Consider the following 24,421-nt stretch of genomic DNA (forward strand, 5'->3'; position numbering starts at 1 on the left):
CCAAGAGCTCGAAAAGCTGTTGTGCATAACCAAAATGAAATATTTTTGTTTGCATTATATCAAAGTCATCAAACTGGCTTGTGCCAAAGTGGAGTTTTTAATTTTTCACATTTGAGTTTTTGCAGTAACTTTTGTCTCACTTAAAAGATTCGGTTGTAAATGCTTGTGGTGGTTGCATAAGCTTGACACACCTAATGTTGAGCAATGAGCCATCAGCGTGATAAGCCCAGCTGATCCAGTTTCTACCCAGAGATCTCAAGGACTCAGAGAAACCTGTCTCAGACCAAACAAACTGCATTCAAAGAGACATTTTCTAATGTGTCATTACTGTTTGATAAGCTCAGCCTTTACCAAGGACACTTGTTCATCATTTTGAGTGTCTCATTATCTGAGCTAAAACTATGAATTACTTAAAGTGACAAGTTATTTTGAGACAGCCACTCATTACTCATTACCCAATCTGTCTATCACAGTCTGTGATACCATACTCTTCTGAGCATCATTTCAGCAGTTTTGTACTGCAGAAAGTGGAGATTTGCCGTAAAAATAGTCAGGAAAAGATGACTGACAGTGGAAGAGAGACAGACCATCACAGCATTTCAACAATTTGTTCTCTTTTTATAGAGAAATGTCAATGGAAGTCAAGGTGCCAGTAAGTACAGTTTCCCTTAGCATCAGAAGACACTCAGAAACGGGGATTGGAAACTCTCTGGAAGAGGCCTGGGAGACCAAGAGTAAACAAAATTAGAGGACAAGTTTTAAAGATTCAGCAGCTTATGTGATAGGAGCTCAAAGGACAACTTGTTTGCAGTTGCAGGTTCAACTGTGAGGAGAAGACTTTGAGATGCAAGTTTCACAGGTCAAATAGCAGAAAAAAAGCCAAGACAGACTTAGAATAAGACAAAGGGGCTGGACTGGAAGAAGGTGTTCTGGTCTAAAGAATACAAGTTTGAAATCTTGGGTCACCCCATAATGATATTGAGAAAACAGATTTTTTGTTGTAAGAATTTTTGCAGATTTATCAAAAATAAGAAACTAGGACATGCATTAATATTCAGGTCGTAAGTGGTCACTTTTTTGCAGTGTTAAATGCTGCATAAGCATCAGAAAACATCCAGAATGTTTTTCCTGGTGCTTTCAAGACTACTTATGCCTGCAAACAGCATCTATAGACCTAAAGGTTTCTTATTTTGCATTCTGAACAAATTTTAAGCACCAATTTTTGTCTTCTCTGCTCCATTTCACAACTATAATCCAGCCAGCTGTAAAAGTTCTTGAGTTACTGCAGAATATGTTTGATAAAAGTAGACAACCCACGGTCCAAATGCACATTTGTGAGATTTAAGTAGATAAATTTGGGGCATGGTTGACAGAGAATATGAATGAACACATGATTTTAAAAAATGAATTATTTCAACGTTACTTCATACTTGAAGGCTGTGGTATTAAAATAGACTTGAAAACAGGCCCTGATTACAGAGACTTTTTTAGTACACTTTCTTGGAATTTGGGCCAAATTGAAAAGTATTTCGGAAATCTATCAAAATAAATTGTCTTATTATCTTTTTTTCCTGTTAGAAATTTCATTATGTTGGGAAACTGAGGTCATTTTAACACATTACAAGCGTCAGGAACTCACAATCTTTAAGAAAGATAAGTTCCCTCTAAAAGGTTTTAGATAGTTTCAACTTATATTTCAAGATACTAAGTTTGAGATAAAAATCTTAGGAAAAAGTTCCATGGACACTGGGTAATTATTATGAAACAAGTTTTTTTTTTTTAATTATTATTTTGTTTTTTGAATCAATCTAGGTACTGAGGTATCTACATTGCCTCTACTGTTGCTATTGACAGGTGTTAATCTACTGATTTGAAATTTCATTATAGGCATTAAACAGTGAGAAGTCTTTTGGAAAGTGACATACAATGTGAAGGTGTGCTGACCAGGCATGTGACGCATCAACTGATCTGACAGGAGTATATAATGTATCACAGCGCCCTCACCTGGTTTTATAGCGTCTCTGCAGCTGTCTGTGTTTGAAGTCATGCGAGTTAACATGAGGCGGACAGGGGAGGAGATAAACAGCAACAACACAGTCAGAGCAGGGCTTCATGTCTGTGACACAGTTATTTTCTGAGGGGGACTTAACCGACTTTTTTACGGTAAGATTAAATCTTTGTGAGCATTTGAATCACCGGCTCTTAAGCTAACACGAGGGTAAAGTGATAGCCGGTCAGTGAGGTGAATGAGTCACCAAACATCACTGAAAAATGTGTTTGTTTGGCGTAAGAGTCATTTTTTTAACATTAAAACACCTTACAGATTTTTTTAAAGATCACTTTGATAAAGTTATGATGCCCTTACATATATCGGCGTCATTGTTCTTTGATGGAAATGTTCAATTTAAATTATATACCAGTTAGCCTACTTTGGTCCGACTGTTGTCAATAGGAAACAGTAGCCAAGTAACTCAAGCTAAGCCAACGTTAGCTTCGGCTTGAAGCAATCGTTCTATGATATTTAGCTATCCATTTACCTGGCGGTTAATTACTCCTCGGGTTTTATTTTATCACCTTGTTATTGTCGTGTAGCTGCAGAGTTGGCCATTGAATCGTTCGCGAAAAAATCTCTGCGTATAATGAATAAAATTTTGCATTGTTTAGATAAAGGACGTCTTAACAGCAATTAGATTAGCTTAGCATGCTAAATCCACCTTTACCGAACGTTAGCACGTCGGTGACATCGTGACCAAGGATGAAGCCGGATGTTTGACAGTCATTTGTTGACATGTTGGTGTCAGTATCGGCTCCCTCATGTCAACAAACCGCTTTGATATTAGCAGACATTGTAGCATGACCCTGTTACGCTGAATTTAAACCGGAGACTTATTCGTGTAGAAATCCAAGTGCAATGCTCTGATTTCACTCGTGTTTACAATACATACATGAATATTTAGACTACATGTCCCATTGAGTGGTTTTTGCATGTATTATGGATAAACATCCGAAAATAATCACATTTGTACTAGTTTCTGTATATCTTAGCTTTGAAAATATTCCTCTATTTTTCACTTACACCATTTTTTTCTATTTTATTATATCTTGGCTCTCGCATTTAATTAACATGTTTGACTTATTTCTTCATGCTTACTTATTATATCCTTATGTGTATAAACTGTAACACCCACATTTTTCTTCACCTCAAGTAAAAATTTATGATAATTAAACATTTATTCCTTGACCCTTTCAAGGAATCTCCAACATGATAGCACAAATCAGTACAGGACAAAATTGTAAAAAAAAAGGCAGAATTAAAAACAAACAAACAAACATGAAAATGAAAATACAGCAGCACTTTAAGACTCAAAACCACACTCTGCAAGGTGTCTCTGGTATACTTATTATATGCCATGGTTACCCAAAAAGTTATTTAAAAAAAAAAAAGTTTATTTTGAGAATATAATGTGATGCAAAAAGGAAACTAAGTTTATTGGAGAAGAAAAATTTGTCTATGGCACAAGAATGTTCTTTATTTAATTTTATTTTTTTTATTGTATGAAAAAGAATAGAATAGAATAGAACTTTATTGACATTGTAACAAGTACAACGAAATTGAAGTCACAGCAGCAATCAAGAAAACAAAAGTAAGAAAGTGTATAGAAAGTGCAAAAAGGTCCATAAGAAAATAGATGACAACAGTCTGTTCACCACTCTACAGCCCAGCCAGTCTCCACCTCCACTGGGTCCAGGACTGAGGTTCCCCAAATATGTTAGTATCAATATGAAAAAAAAAAGCTTTTTTAAAAAATCCCATCAGGTATATGTTTATTTTCTTTATAGCTTGAAATAAGGCGTTTTTAAAAAAGGTGGAGTGAACTTTTGTTAAGCCTTATTAGACTCTTTTTATTGATAAGGTAGCAAAGCATAGAAAGAACTTCTCATACAGTAAATAAATGAAATGATTTTTTATTTAGAGCATTCTGATGTGTCTCCGTTTAAAGCATTGGCACTCAGAAAAGCTGTTAAGTTTAAAATGTTTGTTTTAGAAAGAAATAAGGTTGTCATTAAGCTTTTTAGTTTCAAACACAAAACACCTCACAGACATCTGAAACAAAAGACTTAGGCCTGCCTATTTAAAGAGGGGGTATTGTGTTTTTTGGGCCTCAAACTGTCTCCCTGGTATCCTGCATTGAATTTACATAGTTTACAGCTGAAAAAATCCCTATTTTTCTCACACTGGTGTTCTAGAAAATACTGATTCCAGCACCCTCTTGCTGTGCCATGAACCATTAAAGAGATCCTAATGTGATGACATCAACCTCTCAGGAAGTTTCATGAAGATCATGTCTTATTCTTACTTTTAGGCAGTTTACAGACAGATTAATTGTTTTCTACAATATGAATATTGAAGTTTGAAAATCTGCACAGGTTTAGTTGTGAACATCAGCACTACTATTTTTAAATCTATGTTTAAAATATGGAAAAGCAGAATACACACTTAATAATATCGTGCAAAATTACTGATAATAGCAGCTGCCATTGGCGAATCAAGCTGAATTATTGAGTCTTTGCCTCTCTATAAGCGGAGCTTCAGTAAGCTCCACTGATGCTGAATTAATGTGAACTTGTCGACATGCAGCTCAAAGTGTTTCAGTCCTATACAAAAATGATTTCAGGCTTTACTCTTTAATAAAACCCACCATGCAGGTTTCTCCTCCTTTAGGAGGGATCAAATAATCAGAACAGGTTTCAGCAATAAGAGCAGATTCAAACTAATCACCTGACTGATGTTTAGACACACTCATTTTCTGCAAACCCCAACCATACACGGTTTTACACCTAATGCACGAGTCCATAAATTATAGATGATTTGTGGCTGATGTCAATAATTCATCAGTGCTCACAGTCTGGCACCCCCTACTCCAGGTTAATGTCTTCTGACTGATTCTGCTTCAGTGTGTGTAAGTTTAAGTTCCCTGTTAGGCTGAACATGATGGATCCTGAAAACATACCAAATAATTCTTCTTTTTATTTTGCAGGGTGTTCAGATTTTTTGACAGCCCCTCGTCTTTGTCGGTCCACTCCACATCATCATCATCATTCATCGATACTGACGTACACCAGGTCCAGCGTCTGTGTGAAGAGCCGTGTGGACCTGTGGGGTGGTGACAGGAGCACTACAGAAGATGGCATCACCCTTTGTGCCTGTCCCTGTGCCCTTTGACAGAGCCTCCCCTGGTGGTAGCAGTAAGCTCAGACGGCCACCTCGAGCCTCATCTCTCGGCAGTGTCTCCAGCAGCTCCGACTCGTCTCTCAACAGGGTTGCAGGGGAGGAGCACAATGGACAAGCGTGTGGAGGATTGAGTTCTCAGCGCCAGTCTCGCTGTATGGACAGAGGCACCAGGAGCAAGACCCCACCTCTGCACAGTCCGGTGACACGGGCAAGGCTGAACGGGGCCCTGGACCACTCAGTGGAGTACTCCACCTGTCCTCGCTCCATGTCAGACCCTGTGGGGAGCCAGCAAGGCGAGGAGAGGCCTATCACCCCCACTGTGCTGGGCTATGAGGTCATGGAGGAGAGAGCCAAGTTCACGGTATGAGGACAAAAAATCCTAGTACAAACTTTGATACCTGGGGAAGCGTCAAAAGCCTGTTTAGGACCTAGAGTACAGCTCTGTCCCATTGTTTTGAATAAAACACTCAATGAAGAACAATAAATGTTCTTTTTGTAGTGTTTTACATGTTTTGCCAGTCTGTATGGAGAGCAAAAGCAGGAGGAACACTGTTTGATGCTGTGTCACTAAAGACAATCAGCTTTTAGATTCCCTCCTGAATGCAACAGAAATAATGGCTCCACCTCCAACAGACAAACATTGTTAAAGTTTTCTCCTCCTCTGAGGTCAGGCCTGACAAAGCTTGTCTTTTGTCTTTTTACAAATCAGCATCATGATATTATTTCAGCAAATTAAAGAGACATTGAAGGAAGAAAAGTGGAGCCTCTGTGGAATTAAGTGTATACAGTGAAGCTGAGACTGACCACAAACAGATGACCTGGTGCTCCTCTGGGGGATGTAGTGAACCATGACTGGAAAGTGTTTATTCTGCCGGCACATCTGGAGTAGAAGTGCATTTGAAGTGAATAAAGCAATTCACTGAAATTAAAGAGTTTGTTTTACTAATTTCACAGAAAAAAATGTATGGTACATGCAGTCAGAAAAAGCAATCAGTGCATTGAATTCAACATGTTTTTGCTCCTGCAGCCCACAGCGTGATGCAGACATACATTTAATGTTTGATTCTGGGACCAACTTTACAAAAAATACATTTATTATTTAGAAAAAGACTATGCAACCCTCTCTTACCTCAGTGTCATTTTTCTTTGACACTTGTGGAGGTGCACCTGAAAGAGATTAAGGGTGTGGTTACACTAGCCATTTAACAGCACAACAAGACACAAAGAACACTGCTGCAACTTCTGAGACTTTTTTGGCTAATGTTACATTGTTTTAGTCCAACACAACCCTCTAAAACCTTGCTATTGTTCAAAATAACTGTCTCGAGGAGCGGTCGCAACAATCATACGTCATGGATCATACATGCTGTCCGTGTTCATGCATGAACCCTGAAGCCCACCTTTCTTAAACATGCCAGAGCAGAGAAGTGAACGGCATGTCATGCTTACAGTCACACCGGCCAAATGTTCAGAACTTTAGGGGTTGGCGCGTGCTAAAGCATCGTACGGATTGCTAGTGTGACCACGTCCCAAGATTGTGTATTAACTCGTGTGTCTTTTTGACATGTGTTTTGTTTTTCTATGCGGCAGGTGTTTAAGGTCCTTGTGAAGAAGAGTGCAGACGAGAACTGGGTTGTTTTCAGGAGGTACACAGACTTCTCCAGACTCAACGATAAGGTGCGTTTGTGTCGTCTGTAAATATTTTTGTCTGTTTATCTTGGGCCAGGCTGACGCTTTTTTTTGTAATAACTCATCCATGTTTAAAGATACTGTGTTTGACCGTTTGCTCATTGCTTTTAGCACGCTTTTTGAGCACACTGTGGAAGTGATTAGAGCTCCACAAAGAGGCTTTTATTCCTAAATAGCCAGCAGGCCTGAGCCAACTAGGGGAACAGGTCTTTCATGGTTTTTGGTCACAGATTACAGAACACAGGGAAAAATAAACCACGTGATGACACTCAGTGAGGAAAAAAGACTCCACTATAAAAAAAAAAAAAAAAAAAAAAAAGATCTGATTAGGAAAGCGCAGCTGACAAGCTGCAGCTACTTCTGCAGCTCAGCCTGCAACGTATCGATCAAAGCAAACACTGCAATGCACAATTCACCAAAGCAAACACAGGAGGAGAATGGGAAGACAGGAGCTGGGAACACCCAGTTTTCAGTGAAGAAGGAGAGGACAGGAGTGGGTGTGGACATCCTCTCCTCCATTCCTGTGGGTTTTTCCACAGCAAGCAGCTGCAATCTTCATGCTGTGGGGTTCAGTCCTCTGCAGAGAACGTGCTGTAATTTAAGAAGCCTTATTGGTCAGACATTTAACTGGTAATTTTTCAACATCAGCACCTTCTTAGTCTCTGCGTCACATCAGTGAAAACATTTGATGATCAGAACGTGTGCTTCAGCAATTAGAAAAGACTCACAGCAGTCTTACAGAACATCATGCACACACAGAATGCAGAGGAACAGCAGCAACACATGAACAGGTTTCAGTATGCAGCACTGCCTCCACACTGTGAGGCTGCTGCCACATTATTTGTTCAGTAGTTTGGATTTCAGCCAGCATCACTCCACTCTCAGGCGTTCTTCACACTGCCAGCTCAATCCAAACGGTAAGGGCAGTGTGTTGTTGTTCCTGTCCATGCAAGGAAAAGCACAGGTGCTTCAGAGTATGCACCAGTGTTCCTTTTTCCCATCAACAGATCATGATATGCAGCAAACAGTGCTCGGGCTTTTGTAGGTTTGTCCAGTAGAGGGTGCTCTGACTTTAGTGCTTACAGTCCTCTGCACTGTCTGCAGCACATGAAACAGGGCACCACAGCAAAGCAGGTGCTGGTTGTTATCTGATGTACTCTTAAGTCACCTGTCAACTTCTGAAGCAAGATTTTAAAGCTAGATGAAGTCAAGGTTAAAATTTCAGCTGTCTTATGAAGTTTTCAGGATTTGTGTGCATGTTCTTGGAGCTCAGGTAAACTCTTTGTTTTCATACAAGTAAAAAAAAATGCACTATTGGTTGTTGTAAACGATTTTGATTATTTTTCATTTATCACTGATGTCTGTGTCAAACACCCCACCATCAGTCAGGCCTTTACATCCTGATTATGTCCAGTTACTTTCGAATGGACAGATAAAAGTTTTGCAACGCAGCACATTTTGTAAAATATCATGCAGACAGTCTGTGAAAGGTCAGGTTTGACAGGATTTGGCTCAAAAGGAAGGAAAAAGTTCAGTAACATTTCTCAGACTGCAGAACGAACATATGTGTATACATGTTCACACATACAGACTCCCAGCTAGACAGAGCTTTTTCTTAGCTTCCATACACCTTTTGAGACTAAATTAAATCCCCAAACATTTTTTTTCTTTAGAGGAACAACAGAGGTTAGAGTACACAAGCTTTTCCAGCTCTTGTTCCAGACAAGGCTGTGAACTTTAAATCTGCAGGTCAGAAGTTTATGCAGCAATGATTTTAGCTCAAGGTGACAGGAATAACATTGTCTATAGAAACACCTTGACTACTCCTGCAACATCATCCTCTCTGTTGTTAGCCTGGATGGGTGGTATAGATTGTTTTCACACAATGTGGTTAAACACCCACTTTACTCCAGAAATCTCACCTCATTCATCATCTCACACACTGAGCAACAGGAGTCTAGGGTCCTCCTGTCAGACAGTTTGAGAGGTTTCAGGGTCGTCATGAGGAGAATGTTCTCTTTTTTATTTTACCTGAGGAAAGAGAAGAAAGAAAAGGGTATGTCTTTAGACTCAGAGTCCACCAGAAACTTAAAGGCTGTTTGCTTTTTTTTTTTGCTTTTTTTTAAGTGCAGAAAGCAAAGCAGAGTTTTAAGCTCCGAATGACTATCGAGAAATAAATGGTCAAGGTTCCAGTTTGGCTCAGCAGATTAACCTTGTACTCCAGAACAAACAGGCCTCAGGTTAAATCTGTCCTTTGGCCCTTTGAAACATGATATACTCAATGCAAAAACTAGAATACAGTTTATGACTTAAAAAAAAACAAAAAAAAAACAACAAAAAAAAACGTTTTATTAGACTTAATAAGAGCCACATTCACCTGACAGAACCAGTAAGATTGTCTTATTTTAAGATAGTTTAAATCAAAAATGACACCTTAATGGCTTGTAAAAAGGGAATAAACTTAAAAATTAAGTTTTAATGCAAGAAACTAAACAGGCACATTTTTCTTACCCCATTGAAAGCTTATATTTTTAATGTATTATTTAAGCACTACTTAATTCAGTCGAGTAATAATTGTGGATGGTGTCAGTAACACATCATGTGTGCATCACATTATTGAGTCTCTGTGTTTGGTTAATAATGGTAAAAAAAAAAAAAATCACACAAATATACAGCAGACATATCTTTTCTTTCAGCTGTAGCACAGACACCTGCAATGCTAAGAGCTGTAGCTCCTGATGATGACGACGACTACATGTTGTTAACAATCACAACTGACAAAAAGTATCTCTGTTTACAAACAAAAAAAATCTCAGAAAGCAACAGGAACAAAGTCGGCCACACTGTAGTTCTTAACATCAAAGCTGTTATTGGTTCAGATTCTCTCAGTTGATGCATCTGACTTCACTTAGGGTCTGTCCCTGCTTTGAAAAGATTTATTCAGTCCAACTTTAATCTAAATCTAATTCTGTTTTTTTTTTTTTTTGTTTCTAAACTTTTTCCTTACTTTAAGAGCCTTATGTTTTACTTTGAAGTATTCGGCTGTTTCCAGGTCACTTCCCAGATTATTCAAGTGTGCCAATATTTATCCAACACAAACAGGATTAAACTGAATAACAAGCAGCTCCAAGCACATTAAACCAGTTGGCACTGGTCTGCACATTAAAGGTCACACCCTCAACATCTGACAACACGTGTTGGATTAAGTCAGCAAACACACCAGCTCTATAAAGAGGGGCGTGGAGAGGAGGGGAGTTAAGTAAAACCATCAAAGAGAAAATGAGGATGACTGGGGCAGCAACTCGACAAAAACTCAGCTAAACCAGCAGCTACATGGAAATCTAGATTAGAGTAATTTGTTGAGCCACTTCTCAAAATCTCTTCAGAATAAAAGGAAAGGATTCTTTAAATCCAGCAGCTATACAGCTGATTACTGCTCAGACAACTACACACACACACACACACACACACACACAAACACTCACACACGTAGGACTAGACCACACATGCACATTCTGAGTTAGACAGCAGAAGTCGTACTCTCTTCACCTCAGTAACAGGTCAAATGTTTTTTTTAGCAGAATAGGAAAAAAAACATACACATTTACAGCTAGAGGGATAAATTGCCTTTGAGCAAAGATACAATATTATTTATTCAAGGTTGAAAATGCTCTTCAGTCTGGGAGGTTCCAAAGCGTTTAAAAGTCCATTATGACTTCTCCTGTCAATGTTCAGCTAAACCAGAAATACTCTGTCCACACTTTTCACAGCTTTTCACTTTAGTCTCTTTTGACTCTGGATATTCTTTTTTTATCTTTTGTAACAGCACAAAGAGGTCATATGCCACTCAGTCTCTTGTCTCTTTTTTGTACGTGTGTGTGTGTTTCTAGCTAAAAGAGATGTTCCCAGGTTTCCGTCTCTCGCTGCCTCCAAAGCGCTGGTTCAAGGATAACTACGACAGCGACTTCCTGGAGGACAGACAGCTTGGACTGCAGGCGTTTCTTCAAAACCTGGTCGCACACAAAGACATCGCTAACTGGTATGTGATAGGGCAGCTCAGCAGTTTAGACTGGACTGCTCTGCTTTTAAGTGAGAGGTCCCAAATACACAACACGGTCCATTTAAAGACAAGTTTCAACCAGTTTTTACTTTGCTTTTTTTTACCGAGATAAAAATATCAGACAACAAGACTGTAAAAAGTTTAAACCCCAACTGATTAAATGTCATGAAGAGATTCAGGGACACTATTGACCACTTGCAACCATGTTGTTACTGTCGTCAACTGCGACTGTTGACAACTGAAATAGCATTGTTTACATCAGGCTAACATGCCTTATAGACCGTAGTTACAGTCAAAGTGTTTTTTGAAGATGAAAGAAACAGGATGGGTTTCACTTACTTCACAAAGATGTCAATGACTCTCCCAGATGATGTGTGTCACCTCAAAGGCAGAAAAATGGCATTATTCCCCTGTTCCTACGGACAAACAGTTCCTTCTCTAACCATATCAGTATAGACTAGCCTTTGTTTTGTCATCACTTTGAGTATACTGTGACGTACAACTAGGGCTGAACTGTTTTTGGAAAATAATCTAAATGGGATTTTTTTTTTACCAATATTGTGATTTAGTATGCAATTTTTGGAGACGTTTATCTTCTACATTATTTACTGAACACAAGCAATACGCTGTTCTATAGTATGACCAACACAACAAAGCATACTGTCAACATATATACAATTTCTTCCTGGATGCCAGGCCTACATGTTATGATGAAATGAGATGAAATTAGATGAATTGAAGCATGAATTGATAAGAATAACATGTCTTTATTTAACTATTACAATCTCAGTAGAATATTGACTGATTGATCTAACTTCAAGCCTTGTAGACATGTCATAAAATTATCATTAATTTCCTTAAATAAAATCAGAAAAAGGAAAAAAGCACTGCAGAACGACAGGCCTGGTTGCTCAGTTTTTTTAACCAGTTTTACTCCTAATCGTTCTGTTATGTAACCCATTTTAACTCATGCCGTGCCATGTATTTTAATCTTGAATGCTTATCTATTCTGTTGCCGCTTGTACAGCAGTGTTGTTACTTTTTTTTTTTATTTGACTAGTATTATGATATATCACCACTTCTACAGTTACAATGGATGTGTAGTTTTTTTAAGACATTAAAACACTGTTATAAACCTGTCTTATGCAACAAAAGTAGGAGGCGTCTACATCAAAAAATAAACAAAAACAAAAAACACAGATTTTATTATTTTTACAGTGTGCATCAAAATGGTGCAAAGTAACATTTACCTCTGAACATTTTAGGAAGTTGTTTTGAAAGTTACCCCGCTAAGTAATTTTGTCACATAGGACATTTTTTTGTGTTGTCCTATTGATAAAAAGAGAACATGCAACTCTCATTTTTCAGGTTTTGGATAAGAATTGCTCAGTGTTTTAGAACATGCAGGTAGATACGCAACAGAGATACCAATAAAAGTGAAACAAATACAGAGTTTAAGTGACTGCAATGAGAAAGACAAGAAATAGTAAGGACTGATTTAGAAAGATGGTATGAACAACGACATAAAAAATAAATATGAATCCTCTCGTCTCACACAAAATAAAGTGCAGAAATGTGAAGAAGACCAAATCTCTGGCTCAACCACTGAAATATGTCAACATGTCAAGCGTACTTTTTATAAAATGAAAAAGAAATACTGTGTGAACATGAATTCAAATATTAATTGTGTCAAAATCTTGCTGATCTCTCATCAATAACAAAACACACATACTTTTTTTTTTTAATTGCAGCCTTTGCGATTTTAAAATTGCATTCTATTACTTATGTCAGTTTAAATTTGATTAATTGTTCAGCCCTATGTACAACAGGAGATAATCAGGGTTAGATACATTATGGTTCAACGTGGGGAATTTGTGGACTTGATTCATTCATTTTGCACCAACACTTGTAAAGTAACATTTCCTTTTGCCATTCATATTGTGACGTTAAGTGCAAAAGGTTTACACCGAAAACCAAAATCAACCTGCTTCTTGCACCTAATACTCATATACTACCTGATATTTTTTTAAATGTAGATTTTTAAAATGTGTATTCTCTGGGTATTTTTTGGCATCAGCATCGATGGTAAGAAAAACCAAAGTCCATCAACCACTGATGTAATTAGATGTGAAGAAAAACTCTCTCAAAAAAATGTTATGAGGTTTAACTTTTATGTTTTGTGTTGGTTTATTTCATGTGGAGCAGTCACATAAAAGCAGATGAATCCCTGATCATAGTGTCAGATTGTTTAATTATCTTCAAACAGTGTTTCTGATAAAAAAATAAAGATTTACTTTGAAAATACTCTGTGAGTATTTCACTGTGTTTGAGACGGTTTGAGACCACGCTGGATAGTTAAAAAGCCACAAACAAGAAAACACTGAGGACTTCATGCAATAAAACAACCACTGTTTGGACTATAAAATATCTGGACAAGACATCTTGAAATTAATCTGTTATTTACTGTTTAGAAGTTCTCATATTTAAGAGACTTAAGTCAGCAGATTGTTCACACTCAGGCCAAAAGTGATTAAAACCTTTTATCAATTATAAATAAATGTGTATATGAGTTTCCACTGTGTTATTGTTAAGTTAATTAATCATCACAGCTCTACACAGGTTTCTTATCAAGTGTTTTTTTTCTCCACAGCGTGGCGGTAAGAGAGTTCCTGTGTCTGGATGACCCACCTGGACCTTTTGATAGTCTGGAGGAGAGCAGAGTGAGTGTTCAGAGCGTGTCTCTGCCACATGCTGTATGTTTATTATTATTTACTAAAGATACTGAACTCACAGATCCTGACAGTTCAGAGGCTCATGGAGGTTTTAGCTGTGCTGTGTATTACACTTTAATACTGAAGCTTTGAAAAACAGCCTGTTGTCCCTAAAGAAGCTCAGAAGGAGGCACCTCAGAGTCTGAAAGAGGATACATGTAAAACCTGAAAATCATAAATCAGGGACATAGTGTTTTGTTTTGCTTAAAAAAATTTTTTTCTGAGAAAGGCCCGGAGTTTAAAGCCAGACTCAGTTTAGAAGAGAATCACTGGTCTTCTGTTTTTGTCTTTTACTGTTTCACTAATCCTCTCTGGTGTCACTTAAGTATTTTTATCATCTGAGCTTTACACTTTGACACATTTGAAAGAGAAACATTTAAATGTAACAATGCAGCTTGTGTAACACGATTCACATGTGTAAAGAAGGATTTATGACACCTGTTGTCATAAATCACGTTGTTTGACCAGGTGGTGGCGTCAGACCACATGTGACATGTGAATCATAACTTTTATTTTTGAAAGTTGAGGTCATGATACATTTTTTCTTGCCTGACCTGCCATTGGACTAAGTCCCCTTGTTTAAATAATTCAGCTCATTTTTCTTGATATAAGCTTTTGATTTGTCAGAGTCTTGGGTATAGTTTACCATCGCTCACATTAGATGGACTTGTGTAAACAAGGTTGAACTCAGAGGTAAAGTAGCAAAATGTCAGCAACATGTACGTATGCTTCATGAGCAGCTTGTAGCTCTGATTCAGCTGCAGAGTGTTTTGAAAACATTCAATTTTGACCTAAAACTCACTTATTCAGTGTTTTAATCAGCTGGAAATTCAGAGCCTGTTCATCCAGGAGGAGATGAGGGATTTGCAGATAACAGCTCTAAGTGAAGACCTCCTCTCTGGTGTCCCCACATGCTTTTCCTACCTTCTGCAGGGCTACACTAAAGCATGACAGAACAGAGCCTGACTCACGTAACATCAGACAATAAACGCGTCTCAAGTTTTATTTCACAGCCTCTTTAAACAGCCAAGCACCTTCTCAGGCAGTCAAAACAAATCCGAGCATTAAAAACGTTTAATTTTAGATATAACAGCCTGAGATCAGTCTGAATCTCATTTTCTCCACCCTGTGCCTCCACTGTTAAAAATATTCTCCTTTTAATCTCCTCCTCTCCCCCTCTGTTTCTGCCTCCCTGCAGGCGTTCTGTGAGACTCTGGAGGAGAGCAACTACCGCCTGCAGAAAGAGCTGCTGGAGAAGCAGAAGGAGATCACCTCCCTGAAGCTCAGGCTAGAGGAGAAGGAGCAGGCCATCCTGCTGCTGGAGAAGCAAATCAAGTCAGTAAATGTGCAGAAATACAGAATAGAAACATTTATTCAGTCCTGTCTTAAAAGAAGAGAACATAAAAGACTGAGAATTAAAGAGTACATGTGAACTTGTGAATGGCTGAAGTGGAAATCACACCATAAAGACATTTAAGAGCTGATACAAAACCAACTATATGTGAGGATTTATGAAAGTGTCAAATAGTACAGAAAAAAAATGATCAAAACGTTTCTTTTAGAACAGGAAAAAATTGCAGCAATCAGTCATGTGAAACTGTGTGTGTGTGTATGTGTGTGTGTGTCTCAGTGGTGATTGTGTGAGCCCAGGGTCTCTGTGTGGTCTATCAGCTCAGGGCAGTGAGAGCAGTGTTGAAGTGGACGTGGAATCGTCGGCTGCAGAAGCTGATCAGGACATGCCTGAAGACAGCAGGTAAAAAAAAACACACAAACATCACACAGGCAGAAGGGAAGCTGATAAAGAGTACACACACCAACAACAGAACACACACCAGCAGACGACATATGAGTTACGCAGCCAAGTCAGAAGTACGACACCAGATTCTCCCAACTATCTAGAGCAGGGTTGTCAAACTCATGGTCTGTGGGCCAGATGCAGCCAGTGAAACCATTTCACACGGCCCACCTCTTGATATCAGTATGGCCAACTAGGGGTTATGTCATGTAAAACTCACAATCCAAAAGTAGACTTGAGGCAGTGTGTCAACAAATGTAAGATGTGTTATTTTTTCTCTAAAGGTGGAGCAGTATGCCAAGTACCAGAGATGAGTGGACACAATTGACTGCACAGCTAAAGAAAGACCTGTTAGCTCAACTAAATGTATCCCAGAGAGCAAGAAAATAGACTAATCAAAGCACAGGTCCAGATTCAGTGATGTCCATCTTAAAGACATACTGAGGCTTTCAACTGACACCTCCCTGAGAGAAAATGTAGTCCAGTTGTCTGAGAAAAAGCACTCCCAGGTGTCTGGCAGCAAGCGTTAATCAAGAAAAATAGTTCATGTACTGTTGTTCAAACAGTCAACTGTTTTTTTCTTTTTTTGTGGAACACCTAAAGTGACCCCTGATCTCGATGTTCACAAAGAGAAATTTTTCATCCCTTTGTCGCTAAATGTGGTTCATATAAAAACTGGAATCATATATTAAACTGAAATAGATGCAAAGGCAACAAACAGTTCAGGGTCAATGTTGTCCTATTTCATTTCATGATAAAGCTGAAAATGGTTTTAGTGGGTGACAAGTCTGGACTGCAAGTTTAGTCTCTAAATGATTTGGAAACAATCAAAACTAGAAAAGCATCAGAGAGCTCAGACCTCCACCAGGCGTATTGTGATTGTCACGCAACACTTAAGTCCTCCAGTTAGTTTCAGGTTTGTACAATAATTTGTTTCCTGACAGTGTTGAAAATTATGACCCAGTACATATTTCATATTCCAGATCTTAGTATCCAGAATATTTCCAGGGTCTGGATCGTACTTTTACATCTGTCAGAAATTATCGAGACCTTGTGTTGTATTGCTTTGCAAAGCAATCCAATCATTGATGGTGGAGTTATATACACATATGGTGAAAACAGCCCTATCTCACAATGATATAGAATCCTTTAAAAAAATCCTGGATCCACACGGTGATCCAGATCACCTCCAAAATTTAATCAGTTCTTCCTCATCCTATTTTGAACATTTCTTGAAAATTTTATCCAGATCCGTTTAAGATCCTCCCTGGCTGAACTCTTGTGTATCTGAACAGGTGTGTTAAAAACAGGTGTACATAAAGAAGAGCATCAAAAGCATCAGCTGTGGCATGTTTTTTTTTTTTATTTCCTTAGATTTCATTTTCTGAAGCCTCCTGGAGTAGATCCTCTCTGCACCTGAGCCACATTACTTAAATACTCTGTTTATTTTAAATATGAAAAACTGACACGTCAAAAGTTGTTCAGGGTTTAATAATCGGCTATTGTTTGAATTCTTTTCACCTGATTGTTTTTGCTTTCTTGTGTTTTTTCACTTTTTAATTCAACAGCAGCGCCGCTCCAATCTGAAACGAGCCCCACAAAGTGTGAGGTACCTTTAAAACCAGCATAGCGGGTTCCCTCTGTGTCCACCTGTCTCTTCTTCTTTAACATGCATCCCCCTTGTTAACTGTTTAACTCTCATTCTGTCACGTCTCTTTTTACAGTGTTTTTTCTGTTTATAAGTCAGTCTTGATGCAGCACTCACATGATCTGTGTACAGTTAACTATGGCTGTATTTCTCAGCAGTCCTCGTGGCTGTACATGTGACTTGTGAGTAATGAGTTAAGATTAACTTTGAAGAGTTAAAACCTGTTGTTTCAGTGTTTTCAGGCTGTTTTTAAGGCTGGAGACGGTTTATTTTCAGAGATCATTCAGGATATCTGCTCACACATTTTTAGAGCCTTCACACATCTAGCTTCATCTGTATCCTCAACAAGTCTGTAAAGAGTAAGAACATATCTGGCAGTTGTAATTTAGAAAAACGTTTTTCCCTTTCTTGAGTTTTGGTCAGTTTTGTGAAGGTCTTTAATAGTTCAGGAGCACTGAGGGCCCGTGGTGTGTGCAGAAGATATGAAGCTGACCAAAGAAGTTTAAGTTATTGAAGTAAAACATTAGTAGCTCATCTCCAGAGTGTCTGCAAAAAGACAAAAAAAATTGCACAACGCTAAGTTAATCAATTTTAATCCATTCTAGATGACCATACAGGAAGTTCACAGGTGTTAGTCATGAGGTCTCAACATTTTAACTTTATGAGGTCAGGCCTCTGAAAATGCTCGGTCTCCTGCCGTGTTGTGTTTTTATCGTCCTGCAGTGTTGTTTGCTGACTGTGGCATCATATGCATCATATGTGACTAACAGCTGCTGTTAGAGCTCCTCTTCACATGGTGATGTTTGCTCACTGCGGTGGGCATCGTGGGGTTCGGGGTTTTCTAGTGTTCTTCTCCCTCTCTCACCTGCCTGCTGCCCAGAAATACAGAAAACCTTCATGACGCATCAGAAAAATATTCAGACAAAAAAAGAATGATAAAAAAACATTAAGTTTATGAATTTATCACAGGATGCTAGAAAGGTTTTATTGTTGATTTTTTTTAACAACTAAAGCTTTTTCAGGCTATGCCCACATAAATATAGTGTTATTTATAAAAGCTGAACTTTTCTCCCAAATCTGAGGTGTTTTTAAATATTTGTATGTCCATAGGCCAACACAGAAATGGTCTCTTATAAAATACAAATTGTTTATTTCTCTAAACTGCTCACTTTAAAGGGCTGTGAGGTGTAAAGAATAATTAGCCTCCAAGACTTGTCTGTAATGTGTAACGTTAGTGAATCTTGGTTAGCTTTGACCTGCCAGTTATTTAGCAATCAGAGCTAACGTAACCTCACTCTTCATTTTATTGATAGACTCTCGAGCTTGAACACACCACTGCAGAATAACTGCTGACTGTGGGTTGGAATGGACATTATCACAAACAGCTTAGCTCCTGTGTTATAGAGTGATACAGCCATGTTTTAAAGCAAAGGGTTGCCAGCTGTGCTAAATATGAACAGCTGCTTAACTATTTACCAACTGACAGTGTTTACTTGTTGTCACGTTAGCCTGCAGATACGTCGAAGCACCGGGCTGGCGATGTTGCTAGCATATAGCCGGCTGCTAAAGGTGCTTGATGACAGGTTTCAAAATGTAGCGCTCATAACTGTACTGATAAGTCCCTTACCTTAGCATGTTGTATCCAGTAAAAAGTTGTCTTGAACAAAAAATAATAATTTCGATCCGATCTCCATTTAATTCCAAAACAAACACACGACTCGCCAAAAGTAATTTACAGTGTGTGGAGACTCCAGGCCACAAGGTGGCGACGGAGTGCAGTTGAAACAGATCCTCCTCATAGCATCTTTGAGCACTGAGTACAGCCTGCAAATGTACATTTACACCACCATCTTGTCATAATATAAATATCACAAAAAGTTAAAACAATTACATTGTTAGAACATTTTTAGTGACATCCAATGGCAACCTGTAGCTCCTTTGAAAAACTTGAATGTGATGCATTGTGGGCTTTATACATGACATCGCTAACAACGCTCAGCTGCAGTCTGACCGAAAGTACAGCTACAGTGAAAATCTGCCCACTCTAAGCGCACACAGTATAAGTCTGCATAATGGGATGAGAAATGAGGCCCAGGTTTTCAAAAACTAAAGCCTGTGGACAGGGCTTCGATCAGCATTCTTCACCTGCCGAGTTGAGGCCTGGGTACAGAGTCCATGTCACTACACCTCTTTTATGATGACCAATCAGAGCCAGGTCAGCGGTGAAACTTTGGATTTATTTTGGATTTAGGTCAGACATGTTGCAAACACTGCTGCCAGCTGTAGCTCACAGCTTATTAAACTCTCTTGATTTAAAAGTATATTCACAACCCCGCTGACAGAGAGTATAAAAATAAAAAGAAGAAATGTCTATCTTGTAGGTAAACCACAAAGCTCATGTTCAATGACAGGAGTTTGGTGCAACACTAAACTGAAAATAGAAAGGAGATAATAATAGATGTAGCTTTTGTTAAACTGCAAGAGAAATCCTTTAGTCCAGTTGTGAACAGTATAAGTCCTGCAGTGTTAGTGGGGAGAGAGTTGGAGATGCACCCTGTCCTCCTGCTGTGTTTGTGGTGATGTGACTTTAATAACATGTTCATTTTCTATCTTCTTCAAGGACGTCTCACAGTTTGAACTATGTGAGCGTCTTGGCTCTGCTGGATCCTGTCAGTGTGTCTGGCTTCATGTCGTTTCAGTCCTTGTGCTGTGTTGGATTGATGAGATGAATGAGCGAGGTGCTGAGTGTCTTCTCTGTCTCTGCAGTGGCAGATGTGAGGTCCAGCCGGTGCGATCCTCTGCTTGTTGGTGCGGGCCGTCACTCAGCGCGTCTCCTCCAGTCATCCAGGTCACTCAGCTCTTCCACCAGAAGCTGGAGCACTAACGACGAACACTCCTCCTCCTCCTGTTCCTTACCTTCACTCTGTTTCTGTTCATATCTTTATGAACTTTTCGCCCTTTCCCTGCAACCTGACTGTGGTTCCTTTCATCACATCTTCCCACCAGACCTCCCTGATCACGGCTTCACCCCCTTTCACGGCTCTGTTGCAGCCTTGAATTTGAACTGAGTGTGAGCAGGGCTGAGGGGCTTTTTTATAACCCTGCAGGAGATGGTTTGACTTACATTTCCCTTCATGCAGTGGGTGGTGGGATATTTTATCTGGCATCTGCAGGAGAATCCTACTGAGATATAATCTGAAATTAATTGACAGTTCTTCTGAAAACCTCAGACTGAGCCGCCTCATCCTGTGGTTTCAGAGCCAGAGTTTGGCTTTGGCCTGACCAAAAAAAGAAAGGACTTGAAGATACATTTCCCTGGGTGGTTTGAAGACTAATAAAATGACGATCTACAGACGTTCATCTCATGAGTTTCTGCTGATGTGCATTGCTCTGGGGCGTCTTGGTGTGCAGAGGAACAATGCCCCCATGTGGCTGCAGAAGTCTGGATATGTTGAATATCTCAGGATAAAGATGAGTGAGCAGGTGGGTATCAGATGAGTGGTAGCTTCTGTCAGCAGGTAGATTCATGTCATGTCTTCATACTGCCACAGACTCCCATAACACCTCACTGTTTTCACTTTCACTCACACTGTGTTTTAAAATGTTTCCTCGTGTCAGCGGTGCTGCGTGTGCTCGGTGGTGAGGTCTGAGTCAGACGGTGAAATCAGGAACACACTGTATGGAGACAGAGCTGGGGGACAGTGACCTTTGCAGTCTCTCTGCTGATGTAAACACTATCATCATGTCTCCTTCGTCCACTGTTCACACAAACCCTTCAGCTGCTGCGTGTTTATTATCACAGTTTGAGTAAACTTCATGAAAACTTTTCACAGACCTCCTCTGGCGCCTCGTGTCCTCACTGTGTGGACCGAGACGTGACCAGACAAGCAGAAGGCTTCAGGACATTCTGACGGGAGTTCAGCCATTTTACGAAACCATGTTTTCTATCCAACCGTTTTGATGCCAATCATTTAAATTTTATCTGATGAAGATTTGAGGGTTACCACTCAGATTAGCGGGGATAGATCTTCCTGGAGTTCTTTTACATGTTACAGTGCCGCAGCAGGAAGTGACCTGAGCATCGTTTCATACAGGAAAACAATATGAGAACACTAACTGCTGAACTGCAAGTAATGCAGCATGAAGCGGTGGCTATTTTGACCCTGGCAACCGATTTCTGTATCTATCAACTGTGTACCAAGAGATGACCCATCTTAACCCAAGTTAACACAGCTGCCCATTACGCCCTATGTTCACAGGGTTACACAAGGGTTTGAAAAAGATAGAAAATGTTCCTTTACGTGTGTCATGCTGTCAGGTCACGCTGTTAGATATCATTAGAACATCTTTTTGTGGCTGAACTAAACCCTTCCATAAAAAAAATTAATCTGATTTCGAATTGGACACATTTTGCAGTCAAATTAAAACTGAATACCATCATTTTGGATCCACATAAATTGATAGCTTCAGCATCAGTGCTGAAGCCAGCTGTAATAGCTACTTTGTAGTAATGCGATCACGAAAAGTTTTTGTTCATGTCCCCAACAAGCTCTGATTGTTCTTTTAAGTGTCTGAGAACGTTACTGAAAGGATCCCCACAGAGGGAGAGCTCTGTATTGATGTTTTAGGTACTGTTTTTAGGGAAACCACGTAACTCAAGTGACAAAAACTGTTATTTTATGATGCTAGAAAAAAAACAGCTTTTTATTTTCCACCTGTTTTCAGATTAACCAAATACAGAGAAATGTCACAGAGGACTTCCTGAAGAGTTTGACAATTGTGTTTAAGTTTAAAACCTTTTTTTTTTTTTTTTCGTCAAAAGCATTTTTTTACTGCTGTCCTTAAAACAAACAGACTCCTTTGACCATAACAGTAACAGAACACAGAAGTTTGGGTCCAGCATTGAATTAATCTATCAATGCATTTTTTGTTAGTATTTTTGTAGGCCACACACACGCACACACCTTGCATGTCTCTTATCTTTTTTATCACTAACACCTTACATAACAACACCAGAACGACACAGTTCATTTTTAAATGTTTCACTCATTGTTACTTTACGACAACAGGTGGAAGGAGGTGTTAATGATGTAACACGATGCAACAATCCAAAGCTAAGATTATGGAGAATGACATCAGGAACAACCACCTGCTCAACACTTTTAAAGCTGAAGGAGGAGATGGTTTAATGTGAGACACACTGCACCACCTATGATCTAGCTCTTGCTCACTCTGTGTGCAAGTGAACAGATCTTGAAGAGAGCAAAGGGAGCTCATCTCAAACATTGGTTTGAATTTCACAGATGGTAGTTTGATCTATTTACAAAGAAAAGTTTAAATTGATCTGAACATTAAGGTTTTAGAGTCTGCCCAGGATCAGATTTCAAACAATATTTTTAACCCAGGTTTGAGCTGCAGTTGCTGTTTTCTGGGGTAAAATGTCTGTTTTTCTCACTAGAATCTGGTTGCTGGAAGGAGAGTGAATAGCTGTTTTTGGTTTGAATACTTGTTTTACTCCAAAGAAAGAAGGTCGTTCTCATCAGGGATCCTCTCTGTAACGCTGTCAGACACTTAGAAAAACAGGAGCACAGGAAAAACCTCCATCGCTTGCTGGTTCCAAGAATGTAAAAGTTAATATCTGAGATAACGCTGATCAGACAACAGGGGATATGGTACTTCAGACATTCTTCTGAATAATCTGTAAATAGGTAAACCCAGGACTGTGGTTCTGATATATGATGTGATAGACTGTTGAACACTCAGCTGAGCTCTGTGTATCCAGACTGTTAACAGGCCTCCTCCTCATCCTCAAAGCCATATTTTTAAGATCCAAATAACTTCAAAGAGTGACATACTCCACAAGGAGTGACGCTGGCAGACCTGCTGTGGTTCCCTCTCTTTGACACAGTGTGTAATAACCACAGTGGATGTTTGTTTCAACCTGGCCTGGGAAGGTCATGTGATGCACTTTATGGATGAATGGCGACCCGTACTGTCTGCTAGGATTCGTTTTGTACAGCTTCATGTTTTTGGGACAGAGACGTGCCTTTTCTAACACTGTTTTTCTGTTGGGATGCGAGTCATGTTTCTGGATTCTGTTCTTTAGTTCCTCTTGTGCAGAAGTGCCTTCGAGATCTTTCACTTTACTTTTCACATGTTCAGACAGCTTTATAGGTTTGTGTTTCACTACGTCTTCTGAGGGTTTTATGTTTTTGTAATCCTAAGAAATTATAATCAAGTCTTAGTTCACATGTACACGTGTAGTTGCACTATAAAATATTTCTATGGATAACATTTCACTACGTAAATCCTGGATTTAAAGGGATAATCCACTGAGATAATCTGCTCTGTAGATACTACGATATTTATCAGATGGAAATATTTAATTCACTCATTAATAAACATGGATGATGTATGAGTTTGTGTCTTGAGTCCTGAGAGTGTGAAGGCACCAGTTCTTTGTGTTTGCTGGATTTATAGTTAGAGATACGCCTTTTAACATTAAACATTTAACATTATACATACATACATTTAACATTTAACATTTAACATTTAACATTATACACCTTTATACTGCAGACTTCAAATACAACTCTGAGTCCTGCCACATCCAAAAATACTTCGATGACACTGCTATTGTGGCGTGTATCCAAAATGGACAGGAATCTGAATACAGGGATCTGATAAAAGCTTTCTGTGACTGGAGTCATAGAAATTGTCTCCTACTGAACACCTCAAATTCAAAGGAAATGATTGTTGATTTCTGAAGGTCTGGGCTCTGCCATCAGCCAGTTAACATCCATGGGGTGGACGTGGAGGTGGTGCCAACCAACAAATATCTTGGTGTACATCTGGACAACAAGTTGGACTGGTCCCTTAATACAGATGCACTCTTCAAGAAGGGGCAGAGCCGTCTCTTTTTCTTAAGGAAGCTCAGGTCAATTGACGTCTGTGGAAAGCTGCTGCAGATGTTTTATCAGTCTGTGGTAGCCAGTGCTTTGTTTTATGGTGCAGTCTGCTGGGGAAATAGTTTAAAGCAGAAGGACAAGAGGCGACTGGAAAAACTGGTGAAGAGAGCTAGCTCTGTGGTTGGATCCAGTTTGGACTCACTGGAGGCTGTGGTGGAAAGGTATACACAGAAGAAAGTGGAGGCCATCATCCGTCACTCTGATCACCCACTTCACACCATCATTGTCCAGAGAATCAGCAGCAGGGGACGTCTTAC

The 24,421-nt window shown here is 39.2% G+C and overlaps 1 protein-coding gene across 3 annotated transcripts; it reads left to right on the plus strand.

The window, feature by feature from the left end:
* Window positions 1–2,028: 2,028 nt before the first annotated feature.
* snx16 (sorting nexin 16) lies at window positions 2,029–23,600 on the plus strand. 3 transcript variants are annotated; one of them, XM_074693180.1, is made up of 9 exons: window positions 2,029–2,163; window positions 5,040–5,594; window positions 6,824–6,910; window positions 10,813–10,961; window positions 13,633–13,702; window positions 14,952–15,088; window positions 15,384–15,506; window positions 17,117–17,157; window positions 19,963–23,600. In XM_074693180.1, the coding sequence occupies exons 2-8, from the start codon at window positions 5,187–5,189 to the stop codon at window positions 17,133–17,135; spliced, it is 993 nt and encodes a 330-aa protein (XP_074549281.1). In that variant the 5' UTR covers window positions 2,029–2,163; window positions 5,040–5,186; the 3' UTR covers window positions 17,136–17,157; window positions 19,963–23,600. The 3 variants fall into 3 exon arrangements, with proteins under 3 accessions (XP_074549281.1, XP_074549282.1, XP_074549280.1); XM_074693181.1 differs by having other exon boundaries at window positions 17,117–17,152; XM_074693179.1 differs by lacking the exon at window positions 17,117–17,157.
* The last annotated feature ends 821 nt before the right edge of the window (window positions 23,601–24,421 follow it).

Source organism: Halichoeres trimaculatus, unplaced genomic scaffold (genome assembly GCF_033239565.1).
Source record: "Halichoeres trimaculatus isolate MK-OKI-2021-1 unplaced genomic scaffold, fHalTri1.1 fHalTri1_scaffold_18, whole genome shotgun sequence".
Taxonomy (NCBI): domain Eukaryota; kingdom Metazoa; phylum Chordata; class Actinopteri; order Labriformes; family Labridae; genus Halichoeres; species Halichoeres trimaculatus.

Coding starts and splice junctions, on each gene's coding strand:
- snx16 (XM_074693179.1), top strand. CDS start 5,187: ATGGCATCACCCTTTGTGCCTGTCCCTGTGCCCTTTGACAGAGCCTCC. Junction 5,595..6,823: donor AGGAGAGAGCCAAGTTCACG/GTATGAGGACAA, acceptor TCTATGCGGCAG/GTGTTTAAGGTCCTTGTGAA. Junction 10,962..13,632: donor CACAAAGACATCGCTAACTG/GTATGTGATAGG, acceptor TTTTCTCCACAG/CGTGGCGGTAAGAGAGTTCC.